This window comes from Jaculus jaculus, chromosome 12 (genome assembly GCF_020740685.1).
Source record: "Jaculus jaculus isolate mJacJac1 chromosome 12, mJacJac1.mat.Y.cur, whole genome shotgun sequence".
Lineage (NCBI taxonomy): Eukaryota > Metazoa > Chordata > Mammalia > Rodentia > Dipodidae > Jaculus > Jaculus jaculus.
This window is the reverse complement of record NC_059113.1, coordinates 11,491,699-11,510,474: the sequence shown is the minus strand read 5'-3', so window position 1 is coordinate 11,510,474 and position 18,776 is coordinate 11,491,699. Positions and strand designations below refer to the sequence as shown.

The 18,776-nt window shown below is 51.3% G+C and overlaps 1 protein-coding gene across 2 annotated transcripts in view; it reads left to right on the top strand.

Moving 5' to 3' along the window:
• The window catches only part of Gfra2 (GDNF family receptor alpha 2), a 97,209-nt gene extending 78,908 nt beyond the window's left edge, over nucleotides 1–18,301 (top strand). For both annotated transcript variants that reach the window (XM_004669684.2, XM_004669686.3), the window contains 5 exons: nucleotides 7,755–7,864; nucleotides 8,583–8,723; nucleotides 10,650–10,822; nucleotides 15,340–15,393; nucleotides 16,989–18,301. In XM_004669684.2, coding sequence (XP_004669741.2) covers nucleotides 7,755–7,864; nucleotides 8,583–8,723; nucleotides 10,650–10,822; nucleotides 15,340–15,393; nucleotides 16,989–17,111 — 601 coding nt within the window. In that variant the 3' untranslated portion in view covers nucleotides 17,112–18,301. The remainder of the gene's footprint in view (nucleotides 1–7,754; nucleotides 7,865–8,582; nucleotides 8,724–10,649; nucleotides 10,823–15,339; nucleotides 15,394–16,988) is intronic.
• Nucleotides 18,302–18,776: the final 475 nt, after the last annotated feature.

Sequence of the window (18,776 nt, the reverse complement as noted above, 5' to 3'; positions counted from 1 at the left end):
TAAAAATAGTAGAGCCGTATCTGAGGGACGTGAGTTTTGAACGTGAGGTCTGTCTCAGCTTGTGGAATGTCTCCTTTTTGTCCTATCTCTGTCCTTTTTTTTTTCTCCCCCTTCTCTCTTTTTCCATCTTCTCTCTCTCTCTTCCCTTCCCTTTCCCCTCGTCACTCTTGGCCCCCCACTTCTCCTAACCTGCTGCCCTCCTCTCTCCTTGATTTCTTTCCCTTTACAGGTTGCGCTGTGTGTGTTCATATGTGACCACAAGACCGGCTTTGTGGACTGAGTGTACCCACACTTGGGTGTCATAATTGGGAAGAAAAGAATGTACTTTCTTTACCGTTCCATTGGGCAGGGAGCTTGTTTGGACCACCGTGTGTTACTTTCTTATCCCTAGGCCACAGTGACCAGTAGAAAGAGGTTCTGTACTTAGCCTAGTCTGGGACCAGTGTCTACTCGGGACTAGACTGGTATACAGGCTTTATTAAGATTATGTGGCCTGGAGAAGAAGTCTCCTTTCTGGACAGAAAGAAAAAAGCAAGTCTTCACTGCATAGTTACAGAATGAACTGGAGGGATGGGAGCCAGGTTGTTCCCTGACTTTATGAAACCAGTGGTCCAGGAGTACACGGGACCAGAAGGAGGCAAGGAAGGGAGGGGGCTCTGGTGGCCCACTGTGAATCCCGAGGATGCTGGAAAGCAATCATGTGGGTAAAATCTCTGTTCCCCTTTCTTGGTGTCAATGAATGTACTTGATCATGCCTTATACCACCCAGAAGGGCAGCAGAAAGACAATTTGGAGGCACGTGGGTCCATTACAGGCATTTATTTCCTCTACATTCTCAGGAACCGTTCACCCAGCCTATTGTGAGCTATTTATCCTTCCTGGGGGTTCTTTCCCCCTCCTCAAAGTGTTCGAGTGCTCCCCACTCATCTGCACCGGGCAGTGCTGGTGGCTGCTCCACTTCATTGGCACAAGCCTGGCTGCGGCGTGCTTGCTGTAGGGGAGCGAGGCCGTGTAGCCTTACTAAGCTGCCGGGTCTTCATTGCTAAGTACGTCTGCTTTATGGGATTGTTCAGTCATAGAAGCATCAGGCACGCGGTTGGTCTTCAGTGAGCTCCCTATTCTCCTCCTTGCCTTCACCTCTTCGGCTCGTCGCCACCCATGGTTTCCATGACAGCTGCCCGGCAGGTACATCTTGGTGAGTGGGAACATTGAGAAGTTGAAAGAACTTCAAATCATGCATGGACCAGCATTGGGCAGGTCTGGAGTTCTGGAGGAGTCATTCATCCCATGCATTAGTATCTTTTGTGATGCTGTGACAGAACACCTGACAGAAACAGCTTATGGGAGGAAAGATTTATTTTGCTTCATGGTTTCAGAGGGTCTCGGTCCATCATGGCAGAACTAATGGTTAATATAAGAGAGGCTTCTGGTATCATGGCAGACCAGGAAGTGGAGAGAGCCTCTAATGGCCTACTAATGCTAGATAGTCTTGCTTCACTCTGAGATGTCCTCACAAGCTCATGTTCTGGGTTCTTATTCCACAGCTCATGGTGCTCTATGCAGGGGCTGTGGTGTGATGGAGGTGCAAATCAAACTAAAGCCCCTGCCCCCATTCCGTGCTGGGCGGCTTTTACAACCCCCATCGTCTAAACTAAAAGGGTAAAGCCTTACTCTTGTCGGGCCTTGATGCAGACGTGCCTTGTGGCACTGTGTCCTGTCCTGACTCAGTCAGATATCTTGTAAAACTAGACCATGAGTAAAAAAACACCCCTGAACAAACAGCTTTTTGTTCTACGTTTGTACTTTCTTATTGCTGACTTACTGCAAAGCAATTTTCTGTTTGTGCCTCAAAAATCATGTAACTGTAGGATCTTGTAATCCATCAATAGTGTAAAGAATTCCAGATGATGTCAAGCTGCCTGCCATACTGTCTATAAAACCTGCGAGCTCTTAGAGCTGAGCACTTTAGGCTTTGGAAGTTACTCCCCTGAGTCCATGTCAACACGAACAAATTTTTTGATTCTCCACTCTGTCTGCGATGCCCTCTCTAAGTGACTCAGTTTCCTATAACAGCGGGGCCCTTTCAAAGTCTAACAGCTCCATTTTATACTAGACCAGACAGATTTGGAAAGTTATTTACAGTTTGGGCTGAGGGATGGTTACACTGATAAAAGGTGTCTGTTTGCCAGTCTGGTCCCCGAGATGTGACTGGCGGCCATGTACACTTTCTTTTGGCTGAGAACAAGCTTAGAAGAGGTGTGTCTAGGAGTGTGTCTCTGTGGGGATAGAAGTGTGTACATGTGTGCGTGCGTGTGTGTGTGTGTGTGTGTGTGTGTACAAATGTGCACTCTGTATGTAGGGCTATAATTTGAAGAGTTCTTTTCTTCCATGGCTCCACAAGCCCAGCTTTGAAACATGTCAGACAAGAGAATGTCTCACCATCATCTGTAGGCCTAGTAGAGTAGACTGCTGTGCCCTCTGCTGCTGGAGTTCCAGAAATTGTGTTTGGGGTGGGGCCTAGAGAATTTGCGTTTCTAACATATGATGGAGCTAGTCTTTGGACCACACTTCACAGGCCATCTTGACCTTCATTGGCTCATCAGGAAGGGGGTTGGCCTTCCAAATCCCACCCCTGTCCATAACAGAATGTCAGCTGGCTCCCTCCTGTGCAGGTCTTGTGAAAGTACCCAGAGCTGCTGCAAATGTACGGGTGCAATGGCTGTGTCTTGTCTGTCTAGGTGACAGGGTACCACAGCACTCCCCCCCCCCCATCCTGTAGCTCTTATCTTCCTTTCGTTAGCTGGCACCTTTAACCACCAAGCGATCTCCCCAGTCTTATATTCTTTATTTTTAATTTTTACTTTTTTTAGTCTTGTATTCTTTTTGACCCATCTTTCATGATGTTTCCTGAGCCCTGGAGGGTTATATGTCCATGCAGGGCCAAACACTCATCAGGGACGTATTTTCAGTTATGATTCTCTGCCACTGCCACAAAAAAAAGAAAAAGAAAAAGGCTTTGCTGATGGGGGCTGAGAACAGAAGCGCTGATCTGATCTGTGAGCAGGAAGATAAATATTTAGGAAGCGGATGACAACACTCCTGGTTAGCAATAAGGCAGTCCTAAGTTATTCCCTAGATGCTCAATTGCTCAAATCAAATATATATTGATTTATGTGGTGAAATACAGTGATCCTTCTGAAGGTTAAATAAACTTTGCATATCTATTAAAAAAAAAACCAACAAAAAGGAAAGAAAACCACTTTGAAGAGTCCCTCTATCCTAAATGTGGGTGACAGCTGTAGGAGCTGCTTTCTGCACACCTGGCTCTATTTTTTTCTGTATTTGCTGGGGCATCTGTGCTAACAGATATAGAATAACATAGAATTCCCAGCAAAACTTGAATTCCAGATTCAGAGAACTGTTTTTTTTTTTTTTTTTTTTTTTTTTAGCATAAGCATGTCTTGGCTATATACTGAAAAACAACATAATTTATCAGTAATTAAAATTAGCTGGATAGTCTGTATTTAATATGGCAGTCTTTTCATCAAACAGGGTCAAGCATCTCTCTCCTGCCACTTTGCTGTGATTGAATAGGCTGCAGTCGTTGAAGCAGGCACAGAGAGGGTTTGTGATTTTGGGCAATTCTCCCGCTCCCCTGAGCTCATTTTTCAGTTGGCCATCTTCTCTCCAGCCCAGCTAAGAAGGACTTGGCTTATGTGCACTTCAGTTCTCTTGCTGGCTCTCTACTTTTCTTTCTCTGTCTTTTTGTTTGTCTCAGGATTTCTTTGTGCCATTCCTTTTCTGGGGGTGGGGAGGTATTAAAAGCAGAAATCTGTGGCCTGCTGAGTATGATCCAGGAAAGATCTGCTCTTGACCCTAGGAACAAAGAGTCAGGTGATCTCCCAGCGCAGGGGGAGGGGGAGTGACATTTGGTCTGGCTGGTGCGCCATTTATTATGAACGGGTAACATTTGCCTTGGAGAGCCTTGCCTACCAGGGCTGGGCTGGAGCGCTCAGGCGGCTGGACCTCTTAATAGTTGCATTTGGAGTATGTCAATGGCTCGAAGGAAATCGACACCACTTGTTCCTCTTATGATGACAGAGGGAGCCTGCTACTGCAGATTCATTGTGGACTGAGAGGCAGAGAGAAACTTGAGCAATCAAAGGCCTCCTGGAGACTTGGACGTGGCAACCTCCTAAATTACTCCATTTGTCACATTTTTTTCTTGCCAAGGCTGCCTTGACACTCAGACTGGTGAAGTGGGCAGCAGAAGGTCTAGCTGCTTTCCTTCATCCGCCTTCCCTTCGCTGACTGCTGGTCCAGGCCCGTGTCCTTCCACTCCACCCGCTTCATTTTCTTTTTTTTTCGTGTTTTGGTTTTTTGAGGTAGGGTCTTACTCTAGCCCAGGCTGACCTGGAATTCACTATGGAGTCTCAGGTTGGTCTAGAACTCATGGTAATCCTCCTACCTCTGCCTCCCGAGAGCTGGGAGTTTCATGACCGAGGCTCAGGCAGTGACCATCAGCCTGCTGTAAAGGAAGTACGTTACCCGCGGGGCAGCGAGACTCTGCTCTCCCTACAGCTCACCCTGGGGCCTGGGCACGCTGCCTGCCTTTTGGCCCATGTCTTTCCTGTGTCCTCAGTGTGGCATGGAAGGGGGGGATGGTGAGGTCACGAGGCCAGGATTTTCCTGGAGACTGACAGGCTGCCTCCTGAGCACCCTGTCCTTGACATGCTCACATTGCTCCGCGGGATCCACATCTGCCTTAGCACACGGTTAGAAGGTATGTCTTCCTTCGCAGTGGTCCACCAGGAGAATTTGTTCCCCGTGGGCACTTGCTTGGGATCAGGCATCCACATAGAGAACGCAACAAGGACCGTGATTCCTGTCTGCCTTGGTGGTTGCTCTGCCCAATTTCTCTTCCCACAGTGCCCTATAGGCTCTTTTCTGATGCCCTGGAAGGGAGGGAGGCAGGTATAACTCTTCCTGTTTGGTAACTGGGGACACTGAGCCCCAGAGTTTACCAGCAAGCACCAGGAGTGAAGGACTGAGCACCATCATGGACAGACAGACAGCTCTCCCAGCAGCCGGTGTGGCCTCCACCCCTGTAGCTGACTGCCCTCTCAAGGGTCCACACTTTCCTCTTCCGTTTTCTGGCTTGAAGGGCTGCCTCTCTCCCACCTCTCCTACCGATGCGTGGCCTCTTTGTGGCCCAATGGGGAACTACTCTGGATGCCCTAACGGGCTGTTGCCATATCCCCCCATTCTTGCTTCCATTCCTCTGGCTGGTGAAGTTGTGATATTTTGAGAATTGAATGGATGGTGAGGCAAGATCTTCAGGGTCCTAAATGTCAATTGACCTTGGGATTAACCTTTTTAGATGGCAGCAAGGCACTCTGGACTGGAGCCATCCAGGAGGGTTCCCAAAATCTTCAGGTCTACTTGAGACTCTTAAGCTTGCTGTGGAAGAGAATGTTGTATCCCAGGAAATGATGTAACAGTGACTGCACCCTAGCCTGATGGGGAGCACAGATACTGCCCTGTCCCTGTCACCGGAGTCCCCTTTCTGAGGTTGTGTCTACGTACTTTCCATTCCTATCTTTAGTCTGGTGGTCATTTGGCAGGCCCTTTGTACATAGCTGGACCAAGGGGGATGGATATCTATCTCCCCTTCCCTGGCCAGTTGGGCCATAAAGTTGATAAAGAAAACAGTGGAGGTTTGGGGAGATGGCTCAGTCAGTAAAGTGCTTGCAGTGCAGGCATGAGGAGCTATGTTGAGATCCCCACACCTACATTAATGCTAGGTGTGTTGATGCAGACACAGGCGGATCTCTGGGGCATGCTGGTTAGCTGAATCTAGTCCAGTGGAATTGGTGAGCTCTAGGCTCTGTGAGAGACCTGCCTCGAAAATAAAATAGAGAGCAATTGAGGAAGACACTTGACATTGATCTCTGCCCTCCACGTGCATGATCCCACATCTCTGCATCCATACACATACACACATGCCCACATGCATATGAGCACACATAGATACAAGTGTATACCACATGCATGCACAGGAAACAAAATGGAAATCAATGGAATGTGTCATGCTCGGAATGCACGTTTCAGTTGGAGAGCCCAAATAAGGCCATGCAAAGTAAATCTTTGTGTAGTTAATTTGCCTGGTCCCGGGTATATGTGTGGATAGCATATAGAAATGGGACAGACTGCTGTGGCCAGGCAGAAAGTCCTCCATGGGGCTCATGCAGGTGGCTTTGGGAATGCAGGAGTCGAGACATACCCTACATATGACCACACGATGTTGGAATAGGCTCTTGTGTTTCAGCTAAGAGATAAGTGGTACTTGGACTTGAGCTTAAAAAAAATGGAAGCAAAAGACTGATTATAATGTAGAATTCTGCAGATCCTGAAGGGCCTCCATTGTGCCTACCTTTGGCCTTGGGGTGTGGTAGGTCTTTAGTAGGAAGAAGACTCCTTTTGTGAAAAACCTGTGTCTCTCTTCTCACACAGGCTGGCTCCCTCTCTTTCAGCTCTTGTTTTCCTCTCCCTTCTCCTTTCTCCAGTGGGACATGGTTCCACTGGAGTACCAAGGGGGAGAATTTGGGATGAATGTGGGGATGAAATCACGAGGCCTTGTGTTATTTATCAAGAGGGTAGGTGAGGGGGCCACGTGACCTGGGTTCTGGTCCTTTCTGAAGGTGGTTGATAGGAGGTGTACTTGAACAGGGAGGCCGTTGGAGCAGCAGGAGTCCTAAAGTACCAAGTGGGGCTGGACTGTAAAATCCCAAAGGCTGCCCTGTAACACACCCCTCCTGAAGGTTCCAAACAGCACCGCCAGCTGGGCGTCAGGTATTCAAATGTGTGAGTCTATGGGAGACGTTGGTTTATACTCGACCCCACACTACGGTCACCAGGGTGAGAAAAGACTGCCTGCGCTTACTGGGTTTAGGAAAGACTAGCTCTGGGGTGGTGGTGGCGGTGGGGGGGGATGGTGACCTTTGTTCGGATGTTCTGATGTGACGCAGAAGAATGCAGACGGGAATGAGGAAGTTGGCAGGATTATATGGGAGTGAAACCAGGCATGAAGTGGCACTGCCCATGATTTCCTCTCGACCCCCTCTTTGCTTTTCTGATGCCAAGAGCCATTTAGAGAGTGTTGCGGTAGTGTCTTACTTAGCTCTTTTTGTAGTCTGTCTCTGAACATTCTGTTTTGTATTTTTTGTTTGTTTGCTTTGGTTTTTCGAGGTAGGGTCTCACTCTAGCTCAGGCTGACCTGGAATTCACTAGGTAGCCTCAAGGTGGCCTTGAAATCACGGCGATCCTCCTACCTCTACCTCCCGAGTGCTGGGATTAAAGGCGTGAGCCATCCCACCCGGCTTCTGTTTTGTGTTTTTGGGTCTCTCATTATAGGCCAGGCTAGCCTGAAACCTACTACACAGCCCAGGACGGCCTCAAACTCATGATGATCTTCCTCTTTTAGTCTGCCAAGTGTTGGGGTGACAAACATGGCCCCCCACGCCCAGTTTGGATGGTCTCAGTTGCACTCACTGCATGCTAGCTTTGTAAGAAGGCATTCCTCTTCGCGCTGCCCACAGCCTGAGCCACCCAGGACTTGCCTTCTCCTCCCTTTTCCCGGCTTCCAGGAACACTGGGGGGCTTCGGGGCACATCCCTTCTGGCCTAGGGAGGCAGGGAAGCTACCCAGGCCACGAGACTAAATTCTTTCCTTTTTGGGTCTTCTCCTGACACCAGATCCCGGCTGGCAGACTTCCATGCCAACTGTCGAGCCTCCTACCGGACACTCACCAGCTGCCCTGCCGACAATTACCAGGCGTGTCTGGGCTCCTACGCAGGCATGATTGGTAAGCTCTCGGTGGCTTCCAGCCTCGCTGGGCGGGGCTGCTGCAGCCAAGGCAAGAGTGGTGCAGGAGACAGATAGAGCACCACCTGCCTTGTGGAAGATTCAGACACAGCTTCTGGGGGAAACGAGGAGGGGAGGCCGGCTGCTTACGGAAGAGGGGCCCCGGCTCTTTGTTGTGGGATTGAGGTGGCCCCATGGGTCTTATAAGGCTTTCGGACATTAAAGCATTAGCTTTCAAGACACTGTGCTAAACAGTTGATGTGCATTTTCCCAGCAGCTCTCACTCAGGAGGTGTTGCTATTTCCATTTCACAGACAAGGGAACCAGTTTAGAGCACTCGAGTAACTTGACCAGGCTCACCTAGCTGGTAAATCCTGGCACTTGGAATGCAACTCCCAAACTTTCATCCCTTTGATTTTTAGAAAAGTTGCTCTGTATGTTGGTGAGGGATAAAACAAGGACCCGTAGGTTAGGCCAGGGCTACTGGGCGCTTCCTGCCATACTCGTGGTAAGGAGCCCGGCGTCTCCTAACGCTCTAGCCCTTTGCGCCCTGCAGACCCCATGGTCACTGGTGATAATAATGCTCAGAGTTAAGATTCCCAGTTGGGATGTGGGTGTGTCTGAGGGTAGGTGGGGGGGCTAGCCTGAGTCTCTGTGCCTGGGGCCTAAAGGGAAGGCTCCATGGCTTTTCTCCATTCCTCCCCTTTCTCCCTGCTCAGGGTTTGACATGACGCCCAACTACGTGGACTCCAGCCCCACCGGCATTGTGGTGTCTCCCTGGTGCAGTTGTCGTGGTAGTGGGAACATGGAGGAGGAGTGTGAGAAGTTCCTCAGGGACTTCACCGAGAACCCGTGCCTCCGTAAGTCCTGGAACCCTCTCCCATCCCCGGGTACCCCTTATGTTCCTCACCCAACACTCCCCTCTTCCGCCTGGAAGGGGGCATGAAGCCTGACCGGGCCGTTCACTTCTCCAGCTGTTGGGATGGCCAGGGATACATGTGGGGGCTCTGCGCCAGGCATCCCAAGTTTTCCATCCTGACGGACTCACAACAGAACCAGCCTCCGTTTGCTGCCCCTGGCAAGTCAAGACAGAAGAGTTTAGCCTGCTGTTCTGACAGCACGAGCCAGGTTCCTTTCAAGAACGTGCCTTTCATGAGGATCTCAGGCACCTGTCACTTCTCCTGTAATGAGTCCTTTGCCTTGGCTTTCTTTTCAAGTCCTCCAAGGCCTAGTTCAAAGTCTTCAGAGAGAAGAGGCCACAGTCAAGTTCAGCCTGCCTTAGATCTTTGCAGTTTGACACCGCTTGCTGACCATGCTACCTGCATATCTTTTCTCTCTCTCCGTCCCTTCCCTCTGTCCATCCATTTTTTTTCCCTATTCTTTTGGTGTGGCACTGGGGATTCATGGATGCAGATTCCAGTGTTTGTCACTGAAGAATGTGTGGCAGGACGGAGCTGTTGCTGTTATCTTATCGTTGCTAAGAGCAAACAAGCAGAAGCAGCTCTTAGGAGGAAAGAGTTTGGTCAGCTTGTGGTTTCAAGGGAGAGTTTCTTCATGGGGGGAAGAGCGTGGTATGAGCTCACAACATCACCCAGCAGCAGCAGCTGGGAGTCATCAGAGTGAGCTGGCTGTGAGCTCCCACTGGGCTCGACTAATAAACCTCCACAGCCGCCCTCAGCAGCGTATGCTCCCCAGCAAAGCTCCCTCTCCAGAAGGTTCCACAAGCTTCCCAAATTGCCACCCTCTGGGGACAAAGTATTCAAAACCTATGAGCCTATGGGGGGGCATTTTAAATATTTATTTTATTTTTAAAAATATTTTTATTTGTTTATTTGGCAGAGAGAAAAGGGGGGGGAGGAGAGAACGGGTGCACCAGGGCCTCCAGCCCCTGCAAACCAACTCCAGACTCGTGCGCCCCCTTGCGCATCTGGCTGACGTGGGTCGTGGAGAATCAAACCAGGATCCTTTGGCTCTGCAGGCAAACGCCTTAACCGCTGAGCCATCCCTCCAGCCCCCACTGCAGAATTCTGTTTGGGTCATGGTTGCTGGGGTAATAGGAGATAGGGCATACAGAAAAGACCGTGTGTCAAGACTGGAAATAAAGGGGAGAGGAGCACTGGCCATGGTGGGAAGAGATCCCAGCCCAGGATGACTTTGAAATGCATTTGGGACAGGGAGTAGAGATTTCCGTCCTTGTCACTGGTTGAGCCTTAGGGGCGTAGCTTCACCTCAGAGGCTTGATTAGTTAGTCCCAGTAGGTTAGTTCCAATTGACAACACGGGGTACGGAGGGCACCCTGGGAGAGGAGGGGAAGGAGGGCCGAATCTGGAGTGGGGACCTGGAAGCTGCTGAGGTGGCAAAAGAGCGAGGGGAACTTGTGTCCAGGGAGATGGTGGGGCCTCTGCTCGGGAGCTCTGCAGTGACGCCAGCTAGAAGATGTTCCTTCCTGCCACCCACCGTGGCACGGCCAACTCCCTTGAGACTCTGGGCTCCCATTTCCGTTTCCTTTCTTCCTCTGCGGTGATCCTCGCCCTGCACCTCTCTTTATATATATATATATTTTTTTCTACCTTTTCCAGCCTCTCTCCATATATCTTGCTTTCTAATTAGGCGAGGTGCTTTGTAGGTCTGGAAAGGAGCCTTAGTCAAGACAAATTCAGATGTGTTGCACTTTTGGCCCCTGCTCTGCATTCTCACCGGGAAGGTAGTGGTCGGGGTAGGGGTTGGGTAGGAGAGACGGAAGTGAGTCCTGATTTCTCTGCACCCGCCTTCCCTGTCGTCCCCAGGGAATGCCATTCAGGCCTTTGGCAATGGAACAGATGTGAACGTGTCTCCCAAAGGCCCCATATTCCAGGCCACCCAAGTCCCTCGGGTGGAGAAGACTCCTTCTTTGCCAGATGATCTCAGCGATAGCACCAGCCTGGGGACCAGTGTCATCACCACCTGCACATCTGTCCAGGTGAGGGATGTGGGTCTTTCTGCTGGGTGAGGTGAAGGACTGGGAAAGCGCCGTTGTATCAGCTGTGCTGGGAAACCACTCAGCTGGGGCCGTGCACGGAGCGCGAAGGGTGCCTCCGTGAGCTTAGGAACCAAGGAGGCAGGGAGCTGGGGAGGGTCGCTGCTCACCTGTTCGTCTAGTTAGGTGTTCATCTTGCAGCTGTGAGACACCTGTTACCTCACAGTGTTGGACCAGGTACACCAGGCCCCAAGAGATATGTAATGGTCATTATGTATCAACCGTGTGCTAATTCTCTTAACTTGTTGAATTCTCACATAATTAGGTACTGGTGTTCTTGTTTAACATTTATGAAACTGAGATGGTGGCTTTAGCTGACATACCTAAGATCGCGCAGTTGACTAGTGGTGATTTTAAACCTACATCTAACTCCAAAACACATGATGTTCATTGGTATGTCTGTCTGTCCATCCATCTATCCTATGTCCACCGATCATCCATCCATCCATCCATCCATCCATCCATCCATCCATCCATCCATCCATCCATCTGTTGTGGGTTGCAAACCTGATTATGTACTAGGTCATGTGCCAGAAATACATTGGTGAGTGAGGTCAGCACTGTCCTGGGCTTTTGCAGTCCTTGAGTTCTTGATGGTTGAGCAGTGAATAAGCCTCGGGTGTGGACTGTAAGCAGTGCCTCTCCAGGGACAGTGGCACTGCGGAACCCACACTGGGCCTCTCGCTCTGCTGAGTGACCCTCATACGATTGCAGTGTTCACTGTGGTAGTTTCTATTCTAAGGAGGTCTGTTCTACGAGGGCCACTTTCATACTCACACACACGCGCACACAGGTATCTAGAACGAGAACTGGAAAGAAAACGTAGTGTAGAGTATCAGGGTGGGCAGAGGGGCTGGACGCCCGCGCTGGCGGGCGGTGAGTGGGAGACGTTTCCGTCAGGCGTTGTCAGTGGCTTGCCGAGCACGTCAGAAGAACACCGCCAGGTCATGACCTACGTGAGGGTTTGAGGCCAACAAAACTTCCTTGGTGTAAGGCAACAGGGTGGCCAGGCTGAATGGGACGGGGAGACTCCTGGGATCATCGGAACCTGACATTCACAGTGCCAGCCTGAGGACTTGAGCGCCTCCTGGGCTCCCGTGGAGTCACAGCTGCGCGCTGCTGCTCCTTGAGGGCAGGGGGACCCGCGGCCCCTTCTGCTTCCTGGTGGGATCGCCTTCTCACACGGCACCTTCCCATGGCCCGTCTCTTCCATTAGGCCATTCTTCCTGATTTGGGCAGAGATGCCCATGCCACCTTTGCTTACCTTCTCATTACCCTGGGCACGGCCAAGTGACTGTTGTGGGAGGCTCAGGCTCCTACCCCACAGAAAACTGCCAGCTCAATTTCATGCGACAGTGCTGAGCAGGTCGGTCAGGGCTGTGCCACTCCGGCGAACCGGGCTCTCACATGATGCACCTATCCCTCTGCACCCTGCTGGACATACACGGGCACCTTTGCTCGCGAGCCTCCTGGGACCAGCTCACCTGCAGTTCTCTGGAGTAACAGAACCGATAGAATGGCTATGCATTGAAGAGGGGCCTTAGTGGAGTAGCTTACAGGGTGTAAGCTGGCAGTCCAACAGTGCTGTGTCCAGGCTGAAGTGAAGAGTCGGTCCACGGGGCTGGGTGTCTGGGCAGTCCCAGTCTGGCTCTGAGGGCCTGCAGGATTCCTTGGAGAGAACATTCAGTTCACGTAGGAAGGCTGATGAAGCCTTCTGTCACAAAGAACAGCAACAGGGTGCACGCACGCCCCAGCGAGGAGCACCAGCAGCCAGGCGAAGGGCCCTGTGTTTTCTCGGAGTTCCTTTGTATGTAGTTTACAACCAGAAGGGCTGCCTGCTCTGGGGGAAGTCTGTCTCTGTCCACCATTTCTTCTTCTTCCCGGAAACACCTTCACAGACCTGCCTGGGATGTGCGTTTCTTACTTGAATCCTAATCTCATCACAGCCACGATGGAATTTAGCCATCGCACCTGCATATGCCGCCTCAGCAGAAGGGCTGCCAGACCTGCACGTGATTCTCTGCTGGCGTGGAGAAGTTAAGACCGGCCGGCAGGTGCCCCTTGGGCGCCTGATGTCTCTGTGCCCCATTCTTTCTTTTCAGCTGTCTTCCCTCAACAGTTTGCTAAAGCATCATTGCTCAGTTTCTTTTCCCCACAGCCTATTTTTTTTTTTTCACAGGTTCTGGTCTGGGAGCTTCTCTTAGTCTTTGTTTGATTCTAGGAGCATTGATGGACGATCTTTACTGGGGATCATGTTGTTATTGTGTGTTTTGAAAGCTAGAAAATGCCGCTCAAATTTTAGACTTGTTAGAAGACTTGGAGGCTGACTAGGAGGTGGCTCCTGCAGGCCTCACCTCAGGAACCTTTCACCCAGGCTTGCTGGCTAAGTCAGTGGTCAGGATACTTGGCAATAGCCATCCCAGGAGGAAAGGAAGAATTTTGGATGCTCAGAAGTCCCCCTTACCATCACTCCCTGGGCACATTCTCAGAAGATGGAAGGCTGGACTTGGCTTGTTTGTTAGAGTCATTTTAGTGAACTCCTGCCCAGGGCCCCTGCTCTCCCCTAGCTCAGCAGGGGGCTGGAGTGGAGTCTCTGCCTCCCCCTGCTCCATACCCCTTTCTGTCCATCAGCTCTGGTAATTTGCAGTGTGTCTGAATGGTTCTGGGATGGCCCTGGTGGGGGCCATGAGAATTACAGGAGTTCATGGCTATGGAAGGAATGAATTGCTTTTTTCCCCCCTACCTCCCTTGGATTGGTGAAGCTCGAGCCTCACATGTCCACTCTCAGGGTGGTCTTCCGTGAGTCTGTCCACCCAGGCTGCCATTTCCCCCGTTTGGGCTCTCACTGAGCCTCATCTGAACTCCCTCCGTGATGCACTCACCTCCTCCCTCTTGGGCCAGGGTCCCTTGGAGGTGTGGCTGGCGCCTCCCCTGTCACTGCAGAGCGCAGGGCAGGGGCTCTACTCAGGTGACAGGACCCAGAGCCCTCAGTTTGGTCTGTGGGAACTTGCTGTCTTCTCAGCTGGGGTCTGCATGTTTCATTGTTTCTCACACCTTGGCTGCTCTGTGTCCCCATCTCCTGCCCCTGGAGGGTGTCCTGTGGGTGTGCAGAGCAGGGAGGGGCCAGGGGCAGAGCTCTCTGCTGAGGATGCAGAAAGACCGGCCAGGGGCTCTCCGATCTTGAGAGCAGAGGTTGGGAAGGGCAGGCGGGAGACTGAGATGGCAGCGTAGCGTCTGAGGTAGAGAAGGCCGGTTCCATTCCCTGCAGCCGTCTTCCACAACCATGGCTGGAGAGACACCATGCCTTGAGGAGGAGCAGTCCATCCCTAGTGCTGGAGGGACCTAGGGTGTGTGACCCTCTGCGTAGGGAAGCGGTTGGTGGCTTGGCTGGGTCAGATCTTGGCAGCTGGAGACACTAATTATGGCCTTGGGCAGGATCTTCCTGGGTCTGGCTGGTTCCATTCCTATTGTCTTGATTGACGTCATACTTCTGTCTCCACCATTGACAGACCGCTTGGCTCGGGTCTCTGTGTGACAGCTGGGGCCTTGCTCAGCTAACCACATGCCCAGGGTGGTCGATTGCCTGTTGGTGTCCACGGCATTTTTTGATATTTATGGCCAAGAACACTTGTCCTTGAGCTTCCAAGTTGCCTCTGGTGGTTAGCGCATCCCCACAAGTGCTTGAGGACTAAGCTGTTTGCAGCCAGAATAGAAGCACCGCGTCTCCAGCTAGCTCCCAAGGGTGTCTGTCGCAGAACAGAGGACTGTGCTCTGTGAGTTTTCACTGGTCTTGCCACCGACTAGTCATGCCAGGGTAGAGCATTCTAGAACCATCACCACGCCAGCCTCCCTTCTTCATTCCTTAACTTGTCCACAGAGTTCCTAGGTGCTACACATCTGTGCGGGGGTGAAAATGACCAACTATGGCTGCCAGATGCCCATCTAAATGCACCCGTGGCAGACATCACTAATCGATCGCTGCTCTCCTCTCCCCCCCCCCCCCCCCGAACTCAGATGACGGCTCATCATCTTCCCCTCCTCAGCTTTCCAGCAGCGATGGCAAGCCAGCTGGCGCCCAGCGGTCATTTCTGATCTGAGGCATTCGTTTGTTAATTCATTTGCGATTGCGTGTGTCCAGGTGAACTTGAGCTGGGCTACTGTTGTGAGCCCAACACTGTTCGGTACAGGAAAAAGGAGGCATGCTCTTTGCCCTTGGGGGAATTTGAGGAGTAGACAGACACCTAGATGGCTGGTGACTACAGAATGCTGCCCTCTGGAGATCAGGCTCGAGAACTGTGTATTCTAGGAGTCCTGGGTGGCCAGGCTGGGAAGCACTGGGATTCTGCGCTATGTGACTCGCAGCCAGTGCTTAATGGTGCCAATGGTAGATGGCATCGTCAGCTCAAGTCTGCACCAAAATAGCTCTCTAATCTGGTTTTCCTTGTGCCTTCCTTCTGTAGGAGCAAGGGTTGAAGGTCAACAACTCTAAAGAGTTAAGCTTGTGCTTCACAGAGGTGAGTAGGGGCTGAGTGGGAAGTGGGTCTGGAGCTTGTCCAGACAGGGCTGTTTTCTAGGTGAGCCTTGGACTCTGAGCCCCTGAATGTATTTGCATGGCTTGGTTAGCTGAACTTCCGACTTCACCTGGACCTGAGTGGGCCCTTGTAGTGGTGGGGCGGGCAGGGCTAAGTGCAAAGCTGAGGCCTCATGGGTAACTGATCGGACCAGAAGCCCTCCCAGACTTTGTTCTAAGACACATCTATTGGGCACTATCTAGGCTCTAGGTCTGTGAAGTTGCCAAGGTACTGAGGTGGAAAAAGACAGAGTCCCTTGAAGGAGTCCCCTGTCTGGGGGTATATGAGAGACACAGAGACCGAAGATGATGATCTATGTGAGAAGCAAAGGTGGTGCAGGTGTCTGCAAAAGGAGGGCTGTATGGAGGAGGAGGAGGGGGAGGAGGGGGAGGGGGAAAATTAGGAGTGGGGAGACTGTGGCCTCCTCTTCTTCCCTGTCAAGAATCAGGCTGTTGGGTCAGGTGTGGTAGTGCACGCCTTTATTCCCAGCACTTGGGAAGCCAAGGTAGGAGGATCACTGTGAGTTCAAGGCTACCCTGAGGCTGCAGAGTGACTTCCAGGTCAGCCTGGGCTAGAGTGAGACCCTACTTCAACAAAACAGAAAACAAACAAACAAACAAAAAACCAACAAGCCGGGAATGGTGGCACATGCCTTTAATCCCAGCGCTCGGGAGGTAGAGGTAGGAAGATCACTATGAGAGGCTACCCTGAGACTACATAGTAAATTCCAGGTCAGCTTGGGCTAGAGTGAGACTCTACCTCGGAAAACCAAAACAAACAAACAAATAAAAAAAAAAAACAACTACAAAGAACAGCAACACCAAAAGTCTTTGGGGCTGGAGACATGGTTTAGCAGTTAAGGCATCTGTGAAGCCTAAGGTCCCAGGTTCGATTCCTCAGTACCCACGTAAGCCAGATGTACAAGGTGGGACATGCGTCTGGAGTTCATTTCCATTGGCTGGAGGTCCTGGCATGCCCATTTTCTCTCTCTCTAAAAAAAAAAAATAAATAAAATATTTAAAAAAATATGTTAAAAATAGAATCAGGCTGTTGGGAACCCTGGAAACTCCTCTTTGGGGTACAAAATTCTATATAATTTATTCATTTACTTATTTTTGAGACACTGTGTTACTAAGTAGTCTGTACTGGCTTTGAACACACTTTATAGGAGAGGCTGTGCTTGAACTTAGAATCCTCCGTCCTCCACCTTCCAAATGCTGGTATTGCAGACTTGTGCTTGTTTTTGCATGCTCCACTTGGATGCATGCTCTTGGTCCTGATGTAGGGGCCTTGCTGGGGGCCGCTGCTCCTGGGCTTGGGTCTTAGAAGGGACAGTGTACCTTCTCCACTCCTGCCCTGTCCAGAGCCCTGGAGGTCCAACTCTGCCTGGAGGGCAAGGTGGGGTCTGCCGGTGGCTGGCCGAGAGAGGCAGGGTTGGAGCAGGGCACTTCTGCATCTTTTTCTTGGCCTGACCTCAGCCCTGTTGATGGTTTGTTCTTGTTCTCTTTGTGTCTTCTCTCCTTCTGCTATGGACTCAGCTCACGACAAACATCAGCCCAGGGAGCAAAAAGGTATTCAAACCTAACTCAGGCCCCAGCAGAGCCAGACCATCGGCTGCCTTGACCGCGCTCCTCCTCCTGATGCTGGCTTTGGCCTTGTAGGCCCTGGGAACCCAACACCAGAAATCTACAGATGAGAACTCCGCCTGACAAAATGGAAACGCCCACATCCCCCCCAACACCCCTTCCAAAAAAAAATGTTGTTCCCACCTTGTCTCTGAACCTGTCTCCTCCCAGGTTTCTTCTCTGGAGAAGTTTTTCTAAACCAAACAGACAAGCAGATGGGCAGCCTGAAGCCCCAGAGGTCCCCTCGTAAGGGACACCTAGTGCTAAGAAGGACGTAATGCTCCAGAAACGCTCTTCACTTTCTCCACGTGTTTCCCGCTCTGCGCCCTTTTGAAGCAAGAGACCAAGAAGAGACACGGACTGGGGCCAGGACGATTGCAGCAGCCTCCGGAGCTGCCCTCTTTGGGAGCCTGCCTGGGGGCTAGCAGAGGGCATCAGTTAAGGGAGAAAGCAGGGTTGCCCTGGTGGTCCAGCAGGACCCCGTTAGCTCCTCCTCCTAACCTCAAAGATGGAGGTAGTTTGGCTTTTCTCTTTGCCCGTAGGTGGCAGATGGGCCTGCGCCTGGCTTGGGAATCCCCGTGGCTGCGCTGGGCCCCTGTGACTGAAGCACCGAAGGGCTTGCGGTTCCTAGTGGGAAGCTCCTAGAGAGGCAGGAGGAGGCCTAGGTTAGTCACCAGCTCCAAGACGGGCTTTCCTCCCTGCTGCCAGGAATTTTGAAGTCAAAGAGAAATGATGTGCTTTTTTTTCCTTGTGGGTCCATTTGGCGGGTCTCCCTTGGGAAGAGGGGCCACTGAGTGGGGCAGAGGAGACCTCAGCTGGACGTGTGTCCACAACATGCTGGTGGTCTCCTGGTTTGCCCCTTCTCTCTTTTCCCTCTCATTTCTACTTCCTCTTTTCCTCATTTCTGAGACATATGTCCACTGTCTGTACATAAGGCGCCTCCTTTCTCAACGTATGTGTATATACACCTCCATATACATATATCCTGTGGTTTCCTCTTTCTTTCCTTTTTTTAAGAAACGAAACTATGGAAATAATACCCTACAGATGAGCGAAAAATGTATTATTGTAAAGTTTATTTTTTTTAATAATGTTGTCTATAATGGGAAGAAAGGCCTAGGGCCCCCTGAGCTCTGGTCCATTTGAGCTGATGGGGCTGTGGCCAGGGACTCCCGATCCCATTCACGCTTAACCAAGCTCCAATAAACGTACTAGGAAGCGAGTCATCTTCTGCCTCCTTCGCGTGTGCCTTTGCTCACACTCTGTTCTTTGCCTAGTGCCGTGTGCTGGGTGCTTGGCTGGGAACCCCCCCACCCCCGCTAGGCCTGAGGAAGTTCACGTGCATGTGTGTGCACAGGGACGTGTGTGTGCGTGCACTGGTATGTTTGATCCACATGCCCCAGCGTGGGTGATGGATGGAGCTCCTGCAGGTACCGCCATGGCTGTGCTGAATCTGTGGGGTCCCCTTGTCCTGGCTGGCCTCACCTCCGCAGTCAGCACTGATGCCTGATGCTGTTGAACTGGAGACCGTGGAGGTGGAGGTGGGGTTGGACGGGGATCAACACCAGGCCTGGGATGTGCTTGTGTTTTCAGGAAGCCTGGGTGGTCCTGACCACCTAACGTATGATGCTGTGATGTATCCATGGGGTCGTGGTTTGTTTGAAGGTGTACCCTTTGAAGGGTTTCACTGTAGAGGGAAAG